The following is a 12,989-nucleotide window of genomic DNA, read 5'->3' as shown; positions in this document are numbered from 1 at the left end:
GAGAAAGTCCCACATTCAAACTGAAGTTCACGTCTTTGCTTAGCAAACATCCGGAGAGGCAGTTGGGGAGAGGCTGAAGAGCTCACTAGCTGAGATGTCATGATAGATTGAAAGGTTTCTGCAGAGGACCAGCCAAGTGTGACAGCCAGCAGGCCCCGTTTCATCTGTGGCCATGGTTCCCAGGGCTGGAGTAATATATATGGAAGCACAGACCATTCTGCGGGCAGAAACAGAGAAGGCTGTCCCACACAGGCCCCGGGACTTGGGGCAAGCATGGCTTAGTTTGAGGCTACTTCTGAAAGAGCAGGTTTTCACGGACGCTTCAGTCCTGACACTGCAGTCCCACCCTAGGTCCCCTCTACCTACTTCGTCCCCACTCCAGGATGGCCAGGAGGGAGACAGGTGAGCAAGTAGCCTAATATCCTGAGACCAGTCTCTGGCTGCAGGTTTTAGTTCTGGCCTCGGATGCAGACCCCACGGGAGACCAGGGTCTGGACAGGAGAACCAAGGCAGGCGCTTGGCTGGGGTTCAATGCAGTGGTCCTGGTGTAATAACCAGGGCAGGGGAGGAGGTCCTGAAGTGGGCCTGGCCAGTGTGAAGTCACCTCAGGTGAGGTGGAGGTAGATGGATCGGGGAGGGAGGGAATACACTGGGGCCCGCAGCAGCCAGCATTTCCACCAGGCAGGCTCGTTTGGGGAACAGGTACCTAATGAAGCTCCACAGGCCCCAGGGCGGTGCAGCCATGAGGGAGGCGCCATGATAGGCATGCACTGCACTGCGGAAGCTGCGAGAGCTCAGAAGATCTCTTGGGGTGGCCTGCAGGGGCCAGAGGTCAGCGTGGCTTCCCTGGGGGTCCTAACTGTGGGAGGTGGAAAAAGGGGCCAGAGGACAGTAGGTGGAAGGAAGGCGAGGCCTAGAGGGATGGCCCCTTGTTGAGTAAAGGAAGGTCAGGGATGGACCCTAGACTCCGGATCCTGCATGGCTGACCTCATGGTTTGAATCCTAGACCTAGTGGCTTGAGAAACAGGCTGGGCCTATATGCGTGCATGCCCAAAACCCCAAAAGGAAGGAGAGATGGAGAAGGGACTGTGGCATGGCCACACCCCATTGCAGCATACTTTCTCCCCCTGTCTCTCCCTGCAAGCACATGTACTCTCTACCAATTAAAAAAAAATAAAAGAAAAAAGAAAAGAAAGCTTATAGCCCGGCTCCTCCAACTTGTTCCCCAGTTCCCAGATGAGGGGACTGAGGGTGACGAGGAGACTGACTGGCACCGGGCCACATTCTGGGCTACTACAAAACGGACCCCAGATTTCCAGTGCTTGTCCTCGGCCCGGCAGGTCACTTGCCCCAGTTCGTGCTCAGGGAGTGCTCGTCCACCACCGCACAGAGAACAGCGGGTACCACGGGAGGTCTGGGCCCCTGACCTGGAGGCACCCCGAACCCTCTCCAAGCCTCAGCCCCCTCTGTGAAACCAGGGTCACTCCACCTCCATGGTGGTTGGGCTCCCCCGGAGACACATGGATGCCCCAGCATAGTGCACACACAGTAGGGCCTCCTGAGATTGCCGCTCCCGTATCATCGCGCTCTTAGTGGTGGTTTTGCACGCGGGTTTGGGAATCTGACCTTTCCACTCAGTCACTTCCAGCTCTCCAAAACCCATTCCTCTGAGCGCCGGGAGCCAGGAGCTCGCCCTCCTCTCTTCACATGGGGGCTCCGTTCTTCCGCGGTGGAGCCTGCTGCCTCTGTCCCCGTAGCTGTGTGCGCTTTTCTTCCCACCCACCTCCACCAGTCTCCATCTCCGTCTCTGTCTCGGATACCCACGCGGAGCATCGTCTCATTCACTTGGTTGGCCGAAGTCGGGATTCGTGATGACTCAGACCTGCTGGGTGGAGGCTTGCTTACCCCCGGTATACGCTTGCTGCTAGGCAGGCAGGCAGCGTAGCTGTACGGAGCAGCTGTCGGGGAAGGCTCTTACATCGCAGCAAAGCCCCCTCGGGCCAGAGCAGCCCTGGGTTCTGGCTTCGGTGAGGCCATTTCACTGGCCGGCCTTGAACCGCCTGTGTCCCGTCCCGCCTCCCTCGCTGCGCAGGGATAGTGGCCGTAACTCCGAGGCGGCGGTCTCCCAGGAGGTAGTGCGCTCTGGGAACTGCCCCAGGCTGCCTGGTGTAGAGTGGGGCCTTCAGTCCCCCCTTCACCTGAAGGCAGGGGCTCCTGCAGCTGCCGGGCCCACAGGCCCACAGGCTCAGACACTGAGCTGTCTCTGACAGTTCCCAAAGCTTGCCCTGGTGTCTGGAGCCGGCTCGTTACAAGACCCAGGGAAGCTTCTGGGTCATACCTGCCCTTCAGGGCCCATGCCACTTCTCCACCAGAGGCCACTTCACCCGAACTTCCAGCCCATTGGTCACTTGGGGTCTAGGTCATCTACTTGCAGACTGTGAACAGAGCCCAGGAGAAGGGTCAAGGGGCCAGCCTAGAGTAGGGGTAGGACTGGGCAAGGCTCACAGAGGTGAGACGCACTGCAGGTGGGCTCACCTCTCAGGTTGGTGCCGCCTGACTGGGTGGAGGAAGCCTCTGATACCCACAGCGAACTTTGTGCAGCCTCCAGGGGGCGCGTGGCTGAAGGGGCAGAGCGCCGAGTGCGGTCACCCGTCCAAAGTCAGAGGTCTCCTATGGCTGGGTGCAGGCCTGGGCAGCCTTCCGGCTCATTCCTCGCAGTCAGGTTGTGGGGGACTACAGCACATAGCGTGGCAGGGAGCCCTGCTTCCCACTAAGCAGGGACAAAGGGAAAGAAGCCACCCTAGGACGAGGAGCCTCAGCTGGGCTGTCACCCTGCAGCTCTGAGGGGCTGGCTGAGGGGCTCCTGTCAACCCCAGTCCCTCTCCAGAGTGGGTCCCAGCAGAAAAAGATACCACCTCTGTGCTGGTCCCACTAACAGGGCCACCCACCACTGGCACATCCCCTGGGGCTCTGAGAGGGCCTAGCAGCATGGCTATGCTTCTAGGTTAGAAACCCATGCCTTGTCACCTGCAGGCTACTCCAGGTAGGGACCCTGCACTTTTCCTCTGCATCTCAGGGCCAACCCCAAGCCCTGAGCGGATGGGAGGCTTCTCTGCTTCCAAGCTGTGTGGCCTTAGGCAAGTAACTCAACTTCTCTGAGCTTCAGGTTCGCCTGCTGTTAAACAGATAATACCTGTTCCATTTGGTAACCGAGAGACTGTGAGAATGCACGTTTGTGTGCTCATCATCTCCCAGTAGACGGGAGAGTGCTAGGTAGCCACCTGCAGTTGACTTTTTAAACTGCTTCCTCTTGGAGGTTTTTTGCTATAGGGCGTGTGCGCTCGCCAGACAGACAGACAGAGACAGAAAGCAAGAAATCACCCCCCAGGGGGGATGGCCACACTGCAATCCCTTCTCCTCCATTCTCCTCTCGGGATCTTGGGCACACACGCACATGCGCCCAGCGTGAGTTTTAAGCCACCGGGTCCAGGACTTGAACTGCTGTCGACTACATGGGAGCCCAGCGACATAGCCATTGCACTAACTGCTGGTCCCTTAACCTGCTTCCTTCTCAGGGGAAGGCGGGTGCCCACTGCAGCCTCCTGAATTCAGTTATTTGAGGCTATAGCTGACATTTCATTCTACAGCCCCAGTTATCGGTTTCCTAGGAAACAAACGAGAGACATTGACCATGCAACAACACACACACACGTCCACGCACATGCCCTGGCTGCCACCAGGACCGACAATTAACAGAAATACAGTAAATGTCAGCAGAAGCTAAAATTAGCTGCCACGCCACTCCTTGTGCTGCTGTTCCTGCTACCTGGCGCTGGAGGGACAGCTCCCCCCTCACAGTGTGTGTCACCCAAACGGCAGGCCTGAGGGCCCCTTCTGCACCTGGCCTGCCTCGCTCCTTCCAGCTTCTCCAGCACTACACCCAGGAGGCCTCTGCAGGTGGGCTCCCTGTACACTGTGTGTTAGAGCTCTCAGCCCTCACGACCCACATGTCCTCACCCTGCTCCCACCCTGGCCCTAGACCCCCGACCTAGTCTCTGGAATCCACAAGCACTCGATTGCTCACACCAGGAATGTGAGGCTTTCCCCTCATGCCCTCCCTGCACTGCCCACCTGCCCAGCCCCAGCTCCAAGCACCCGCCAAGAGGTGGTCCTGTTCCCTCGGCTCTGGCCATACCACATGGCCTCCATCCTGCTCCCAAACCTGCCCTCCGTCCACCCCACTGACGTAAGCATCCCCTCCCTGGCAGCCCTCCCTGCTAAGTCAGCGGGGGCCTCCTCTGTGCCCCCACAGCCCTTCTTCCTCACCACCCCTACAGTGGCTCTCACGCCGCATTAATTAGAGCAGACCTTACACGGTGCTTGCTAGGTGCCAGGCATTGTTCTAAGAGCTTTCCGGGTGCTCAGCTTGTGTGACAGTCCTGCAGCTGCATGTCTATTGTCTGGCTCCTCTTGCTCCCCTAGGCCCTTTGGGGGCAGGCCCCACGACTGAGCCAGCTCTCAGCTAGTCTCCTGCACCCAGGAGTCCAGCGGGCCCCCTCACAGGGACAGTGTCTGCTCACTCATTGCTGCAACCCCAGGCCAAGAAGAGTGCTTAGTCAATTTCGGGGAGCGAATTAAATGCAGGCTGCATTGAATTGGTGTCGAGCTCCCAAAGGGAATATTCTCGGTGTGTTTTCCCTGTCTTCTCTCCGGAGTGCTTGATGGTTTCAAACTGGCTTTTTTGCTATTTGTTGGCAAATAGGGCTTTGTGGGTTTTCTTCCCTGTTACAATATCCTAAGCATAGGTTCCATTTCACCATACAAAAGCTTGTTTCAGTTGAGAGTTTGAAACTGCTCGCTAGAATGGCATTCCAACAATCACAAATAAGAATCTGCACCTCGCTGTTGCAGCCACGAGAGTTTTGTGAAACAGCTAGACAGGTAGTGGGAGACACTGCCTGCTGGACCCTGGTAACCGGAGATGTCCTCTCTCGGTGCAGCACTACTTCACGGTGAACTTCAGCCACGAGAACCAGAAAGCCTTGGAGCTGAGGACAGAGGATGCAAAGGACTGTGACGAGTGGGTGGCAGCCATCGCTCATGCCAGGTATGTGTCCCCCACAACCCCTGCCCTACAGTCCAGGAAGAAATGACCAGCCCTGAGGGCCATATTCTCGAGCAAACCCAAGACTTAGAAAGAGTTGGGCATGGAGAAGAAAGAGGACGAGGAATGAAAGCTGCCAAGAAGCATCTCTGGGCTGGGTCCATCCACACTTAGAATCAAAGCTCCAAAGTGTGCCTCCCGGGGGTGGCACAGAGAAGGCAAGGTCCTCAGGAACAGCACTGCCGCCTCCCAACCTGCTCCAACCTCACGGATTCTTTTCCTATGTTAGGGGAACCAAGTACGATACGGCTTCATTGAAGGGTGTTTTTTGGCTTTTGTTTGTTTTTGTTTTGTTTTTTTTTTGGTACCAAAGTTTAAGGCCTCCAGGGTTTTAACCCAGACACAGCAAGTAATTTGCTGCATGACCGTGAGCTAGCTTTATTTGCTCTCTGGGCCTCGGTTTTCTCATCTATAGACTAGAATCCTCTGAAGCTGAACCTTGACATTCAGGGGTTCTAGACTCCCCGGCAGGACATGCTCTTCTCTGGAGGGAGACCGGCTGGGCCAGGTGAGGCGAAAGGTCAAAGTGCAATATATGCCACAGAGAAAATGGGGCTCCTAGCCAGAATGAGTCCTGCTTGGGTCCCAGGGGTACAAGGTGGTTGTGGGCTGGGCTGTGACCCCAGATTTCACAGTCCCAGGCAGAGCTGGGTCTCTTCAGGACAGCTGCACCCAGACCCAGGCTCTGGGCAGTAGATCTTTCTGGCTCAGTAGATAACGGCGTCAACCTCCTATCGAATGGGAGCTCTTCAGGGCAGAGACCAGATGTGATTCTTTCCCTTCTCGGGGCTAATAAAGGCAGAGACAAGGCATCCAGCAAATATGGGACGGGAGAATGCAGGGATAAGTGGATGCAAGACGGATGCATGGGTGGATGTCGAGTTCACGCGCAGACAGATGGGGACAGATGGGTAATAAATGGATGAGCACTGCGTGTCTATGTGGATGACAGATGGACGGATGGGTAGATGAGTCCCAGGGCCCTTCCTTGAGCTTCCGATCAGCCCGACTGATCCGAAACTCTCACTACGACCCTAGCAATGACCTTGAGATCAGGCCATCTGACCTCCATGTCTGTCCTCAAGGAGTGTCCAGTCTGCTATGGGGACCAGGTTGTCACAAATAAGCTAATGAAGTCGGGTCCTGTGCACAGTTCTGGGAGGGAGAACGGACGTAGCACAAGGGTTCTCCCAGGGACAGCAAAGCCACGGGCCTCAGAGAAACGCCTCCATTCAGCCTGTGTGTGACGAGCAGGAGGGGGTGAGGGACCGCAGCAATGGTCACAGGTATGGGAAACTGAGTCGCCTTTCCCAGAACAGTCATCATTGGCCATGCTGGCTGTGCTGAGCTCGCTGGGCAAACCTGGCCCCCATGAGCCATCGCTCTCTGACATGGGGAGCTGCCTCTATGACTCAAGGGAAAATCGAAACTACAAGTTTTGTTTAACCTCAAACCTCATACGTTGTGCGTGTGTGTGTGTGTGTGCGTGTGTGTGTGTAGAAACTGGCTCTCTTCCACAGCTATATTGAGGACTGGGTATTTTTACATGTTCCCCATTTAGTTTTTATTTACATAGATGCAATAGATACATTCTATACACAGAAAAAGCACTGCAGTGTATTAATATCACAGAGACGCAGTGTCCCCTCCTGCTGTATGGATGGCAGCCCCGTATTATGGGATGTCCCCGTGGTCTGTGTGTGTACACAGCAATGCACAAAATACAACACTGAGTGTATTGTGCGGCCTGCGATTCAGTGAGGAGAAGCAGGAGCCAGGCTGGACCGACAGCAGGAGAGTGTGAGCACTCACAGGGGTCGGGGTGGTGCTGGGATCTAGCTCCAGCTCGGAGGCTGATGGACCGTGGTTTAGGGCAAGTCGCTGCCCCTCTCTGGACCTTGGTTTTACTTCATTTAAGACAGTTGGCCTTTCGTGAGTCCTGGGTTCCTTTCTAACACCGAGAGTCTGTGAGTGGGAGACACAGTGCCTGAACAAGGAGATGCTCGGGTGAACTTATTTAGTTGGGAGGGAGAGAGGGAAGGAGGAAGGAAGAGAGGGAGGAAGAAGAGGAAATAAAGGGGGAAGGGAGAAAGGGAAGAGGAGAAAGGGAGAAAGACAATAGAAAAAGAATAGGAGGAAAGAAAGAGAAGAGGGACAAGGGAGAGAATAAGGAAGGGAGGAAGAAGGGAGGGAGGGAAGGTGCAGAGGAAAGAGGCTGGCAGCCACACTGCAGAGGAGACTGGGCGATGCTATTAGTAAGGGGATTGTGGAGGGTAGGGGAGGAGTGGTGGGTGAAAACAGGCTCCTGCTCACAGCCAAACTTCCTTTGCAAGTAAAGACTTAAAATTAAGTCTCTTGGGGAGCTGAAAAAAAAATTTTTAAACACGACATTCATTTTCATAAGAGAAGAATAAAACCCCCAGACAGTATTGCACATCAAACGAGCCTCTCCTCTTTAACATAAAAAATGACATTTCCCTTCTAAAAGAGGGTACACCCTGCCTGGCTCTGCTTCCTGAGTCTGCATATGCCTGGCTTCTCACTCATACCCCTGCCCTGCCTTTGCCCCAGCTGGCCCCAGCCCACCCTCCCTCAGCTCTGCCCTGCCAGGCTCTCCCACCCCTCAGGGTACAGCCGGTGTCAGCATCTCCTCTGTAAAGTGCCCTCTGCCACATCAGGGACCAGGCACATGTGAGCTCCCTGTGCCCGCCCTACCCTCTTATACAGCAGTCAGGTGTACTGTGCCCAGGTCCCCAACAAGGTGACGCTCCTCTGTGCACCCGAGGGGCTGACACAGCATCTACCCAGCTATCCGTCCACAGCAAAGCCTTCCCTGAGCCTCTTCCCTAGCCAGACACCATGCTAGGCCCCGGCCACAGGGACCAGCAGCATAGACATGGCCCCCGCCCTCTAGTGGTGTGGCCACTGCTGCGGTGTCGGAAGCCCAGAGTGCTCTGGGGTCGATCAGGAAAGGATGTTTTGAGGTGGCATTTTAACAGGGCCCCACAACTAGTCTAAGAATGAGAGCAGAACTGGTCCAGGGGAGAAGGAGGGGAAGGCAAGCTCCAGATAGGTGAGCTACCCCTGCAAAGCCCCAGGTGGAGGGGACGTGTGTGGGGGGAGGTAGAGGTTGGACTGAGGGTCTGGGGAGAAGCAGGAGTGTCCAGTAGCAGCCATGACAACGAGGTCAAGGCCCAGGCACCAGCTCTAGAAGGCGGCGCCTTCTGCTCAGTCAGTGACAGTAGGTATGTGAGCTCTGCTTCTGGTCCGTGCAGTGCTGGATCTCCAGGGCACACGGAGGCAGTGTCTCACCTGCCATGTCTGTCTGTCCATCTGTCCACAGTTACAGGACCCTGGCCACAGAGCACGAAGCGCTGATGCAGAAGTACCTGCACCTGCTGCAGATCGTGGAAACCGAGAAGACAGTGGCCAAGCAGCTGCGGCAGCAGATCGAGGACGGGGAGATCGAGATCGAGCGGCTGAAGGCAGAGGTGACTGCAGGCTGGGGGCGCATTGGAGGCTGCTCGGGGCCAGGCCCCAGACACGACACCTCAGGTCCCAGGATCAGGGTCCATGTGACAGGCAGGGGGCTAGCCCCCAGCCACAGCTCTGCCAACCTCCGAATTTAAAACGTGGCCATAGTGACAGAGGGGGGCAGTCCTAGGATCAGATGGGGTTCAGACCCCACCTCTGCCTCTCACCAGCACTTTTCCCCATTGTCTTTATCTGTAAAACGGGACGAAGCCATGAGGACTGAGTAAGGTTACTGATGGGCGAGTTCCCAGTTTCTGAGTCCATGACCACGTCACAAGCATTCGTGGAATCGCGGGGAGGTCACTGGGGCGTGGGCTTCTCGCTCAGCTCAGAGCAGCCCTCTGATATCGGATGAGAACTGCCACAGGAGCTCACCAGGCAGGCTTCCGGAGGCCGCAGGGCGCTTTCTCAGGCCTGGCTACTCGAGGGGGGTCTAGGAAGCAGCGGTATCAATTCACTAGGAGCTCAGGTCGAGTCTCAGAACCAGCAGCGTGAGGGACATGCCAGGTGTGCACGTGCGCGTGTGTGTGAGTGAGTGTGCATGTGCATGTGTACACACGCCCCCAGAATCTCGAGAGGAGAATGGAGAAGGGATTGTGATGTGGCCACCCCCCAGGGGTGATTTCTTACTCTCTCTCTCTCTTCTCTCCCACCCCAACAAGTGCATGTGCCTGATAGTAAAAAATAGTACCAAAACAGAAAAAAAAAAAAAAAAAAGCAGACGCTCAGGGCCAGCCAGACCTCCCAAGTGGGAACCTGCATTTCGGCAGCACCCCAGGAGATTCCGTTTCTGTGAAGGCTCGGGGAGCACGGGCTCTCAGGCTCTGAGGGTCTCGCCAGCTGTCCCCACCACAGAATGATCTGACCGCGTCTCGCCCCTCTCCCCAGTGTGCTCAGAGCCTTCTGGTTGCACCACATATGACCATGGCCTCTGAGCTGGGGAGAGGACTCCCGGAGCCACAGATTCCTGACATTTGTCGGCTATGTGATTCACAGGGCCTGATGCAAGGAGAAAACTCAACGCCCAGGCCCGGGTCAGGGAAGTCAGTCTCCTCTTCCCACGGCCCAGTGCCTCAACCCTGGTGGGTGGGCAATACCCACCTCAACCTCCAAGGCCCCTGACATCTCCACCAGGAGGAGCAGACTGAGGGGGGCGAGAGGCCCCTGCACAGCCACCGCAGGGTGCTCCGAGGCACCTGGTGCAGGATGCCTGTCACCACAGGATGCCCACTGGATCCCAGCCTGCACCCGGCCCGAGGTCCCCACAGAGGCTAGAACTCGAGTCTCCTATGCTGACTCAACCCAGCTGCTGGCTCAGGCACCACACTGTGGGGGAAAAGGCAGGCAAGAGTCCATCCAGGAGGACCAGGAGGTGGGACACACATGAGCTCAAGGCTCCAAGCCTCCAGGGTGTGCTCTGTGGTCCCATCGGATCTCTCCTACAAAACGCAATTTAGAGAGAAAACTAAGAACTTGGGGATGGCACCCACAGAACTTGAAGTCCAAGTGTAGGGCCTTCTAAGTGTGGGACCCCAGCACACCCACAAAGCCAGCTCTGCCCAGAATATTCAAAGGTCTAAATCCCCCAATGCTCCCTGAGCCTGTAGCAACAAAGCTCTGGACTAACAGTAACATCAACTTGGAACTTCCAGTGCAACAAACATTCCAGATTCCACACACCTCTTCCGGCCCTGCAGCAGACACCTTCAGACACGCTTCCTCGACCCACTGAATGATCCCCACGGGGTCGATCGCCTGCATTTCGCAGGAGGAAGCAGGCTCAGAGAACTCGAGTCACCTACCCAGGCTCACACAGTGGGGAAGCAGCAGGGCTGGACTGGAGTGGAACCCAGTCTCCTCTCTACCTGCCAGTCTAACCACTCTACCTGTAGTTTCTGCCCACAAGGCTTCTGGAGCCCAGCCCAAGGCTGTCCCCTCCCCAACCCACCTGGTTCATCCTGGGATCAATCCTGCTCTGGTGACAACCCCTGGGACCTGTCCCAGCCTGGAGTCTGACTCCAATTCCAGATCATTAGCCGCATAGTCGGGAGGTCTTGGTGTCATCACTCACACTCCCTGAAGACTGAGGGCCACCTGTCCACTGACCTCCTCTCCCCCACTCCTCCTCTGGGTAACCCCGAGCCCCAGCCGGGGCCTCGTAGCTGTGCAGCACCCCACCTCCTGACTGCTGCACGTGCTGTTGCTCCCGCTGGGAACAGCCCTGTCATCCCCACACTTCCCACCTGGTGAAACCCAGCCAAGCACAGACACCCCTCCTCCAGGACTCTTGGCTGGGAGCATTCTCCCTGCTGGCTGCTCCCATGGGGCTTCCACACCACGTTAGAGCTGACTCCACGTGTGCTGTCCCCATCGGGCCTGGCAGGAATCCCTTCCACACAGGGCTGCGTCCTTGATCACTCCTTCCCTTCGGCCTGGCATGCAGCAGGTGCTCAGTAAGGTCTTGGCGAACGATCAGATGTCTCTGTGGTCCACACGGGGGATGTGAAGGTTCCGATCTCTGGGGTCTGTCTGTGGTGGTGTGATCAGTGTGCAGTACTGGGGCATGCAGTGTGAACCTAGGCCAAGAAGTGAGTCGATTTACAGTCCAGAAGGCTGTGGGTTCCTGTCACCTATGGCCATGATGGGATTCAGAAGTTTGTAGGCAGAGGGGGTAGGTGCAAAGGACAGAATCCCCTGTTGTGCTGAGGAGCAGAAACGTGTGTGTGTGTGTGTGTGTGTGTGTGTGTGCGTGCGTGTGTGCATGGCAGATTGACAGCTGTGACCCAAGTGGTTGGAATTTGGGGCAATGCTTCGTGAGTCGATTTACAGTCCAGAAGGCTGTGGGTTCCTGTCACCTATGGCCATGATGGGATTCAGAAGTTTGTAGGCAGAGGGGGTAGGTGCAAAGGACAGAATCCCCTGTTGTGCTGAGGAGCAGAAACGTGTGTGTGTGTGTGTGTGTGTGTGTGTGTGTGCATGCGTGTGTGCATGGCAGATTGACAGCTGTGACCCAAGTGGTTGGAATTTGGGGCAATGCTTCCAACTGAGTGCATTACCCTCCAGGGCAAAATATTCATTTAAAGAAGACTTTAAGAGAAAGACCAGGGCATCTTGGTGAAGCTTTCTGGCTATAGGGTGTCTTTCTGCCTTTCTCTGTCTCTCTCTCTCTCCCCCTCTCACCCACCCCCACACACACATACACCCACATGCCCTGTGTGTCAGAGGGCACCTGTTAGCTCTGAAGGGGCCCCAGACAGGTAGAAACAGAGCTCAGCACCATCTGAGACAGTACCACAGAGTACCTGAGAACCGGGTGGGCCATCAGCCACCCCACTGACCAGTGACCAAAACCCAGGGTCTCAGGATGCCAGAGACAGGAGGTGTCCAAAGACACTGAGGTCCAGAGGGACAAAGGGACTTACCTAACCACTCACCTCCTACACTGACCCACATTCTTGGCCTGTGCCTGCCCCACCACAACTCTCTCCTTCCCCACAGAGAAGATGGGCTGGATTGCAAAGAGCATGTGGGGACCGACAGTGGCACCTGCATGGCCTCAAGCTCTTGGGCCCACATTTACTCTGCCCCCTGCGCATGTGCTCCTGGGGATTCCCATGGCCGCCTCCTGCTTGCCTACTCTCCTCTCCAGATCTATCACAGCCCTTCCGACAGCAGCTGTTTTCACTCCGTCATTACTGCCCTGTACCCCAGAGATGTTACCACGTGTATCTGTCAGCGTGGGCTAGATCGTGCCACAGTAACAAACAACCCCCACATTTTAGTAGCTTAGAACAACAAGGGACTTTTTTAAATTTTTTTTCACTCACTCACACACTGTTCATTGTGCATGCTGCTAAATACTTTGCTCCCCAAAATCCTCACTTAAGACTTAAGAGTCAGAGACACAGGTGAATGGGTCGTCTACCATCAAGAAATTCACCGGGCATTTGGCAGGGGAAAAGCAAGTGACAAATGATAGATGACAGGTCTGCTCATATTTCACTGGACAGAGCAAGTGACATGGCCATGCCCAAATTCAGGGGGTCTGAAACATACAGTCCTGCCTGTCTAAGAAAGTGGGGAACCAGAGTATTCACAAGAGCCCTAGTGACTACTCAACAGCAGCTCCACATTCAGTCCCCAAGTCCCGTGAAACCGGCTGTTACATGTAACAGACCTTTTGAAAGGATTTAGGTGGAATGGGGTGGGGGTGGGGAGAGCATTGTTCCACTACTCGAACAAAAAAAAATTTTTTTTTCATTTGTTAGAGGGCGTGTACACTCACTGGAGA

General features: G+C 55.8%; 1 protein-coding gene across 1 annotated transcript in view; it reads left to right on the top strand.

Moving 5' to 3' along the window:
• The window catches only part of RASGRF1 (Ras protein specific guanine nucleotide releasing factor 1), an 80,589-nt gene that overhangs the window by 10,624 nt on the left and 56,976 nt on the right, over positions 1-12,989 (top strand). The window contains exons 2-3 of the mRNA XM_006142621.1: positions 5,001-5,107; positions 8,508-8,655. Of these exons, the coding sequence (XP_006142683.1) occupies positions 5,001-5,107; positions 8,508-8,655 (255 nt within the window). The remainder of the gene's footprint in view (positions 1-5,000; positions 5,108-8,507; positions 8,656-12,989) is intronic.

The sequence above is a fragment of the Tupaia chinensis genome, unplaced genomic scaffold, assembly GCF_000334495.1.
Source record: "Tupaia chinensis unplaced genomic scaffold, TupChi_1.0 Scaffold000078_1, whole genome shotgun sequence".
NCBI classification, from domain to species: domain Eukaryota; kingdom Metazoa; phylum Chordata; class Mammalia; order Scandentia; family Tupaiidae; genus Tupaia; species Tupaia belangeri.
Note: the sequence above shows the minus strand (reverse complement) of the source record. Positions and strands in the feature narration are given on the sequence as shown.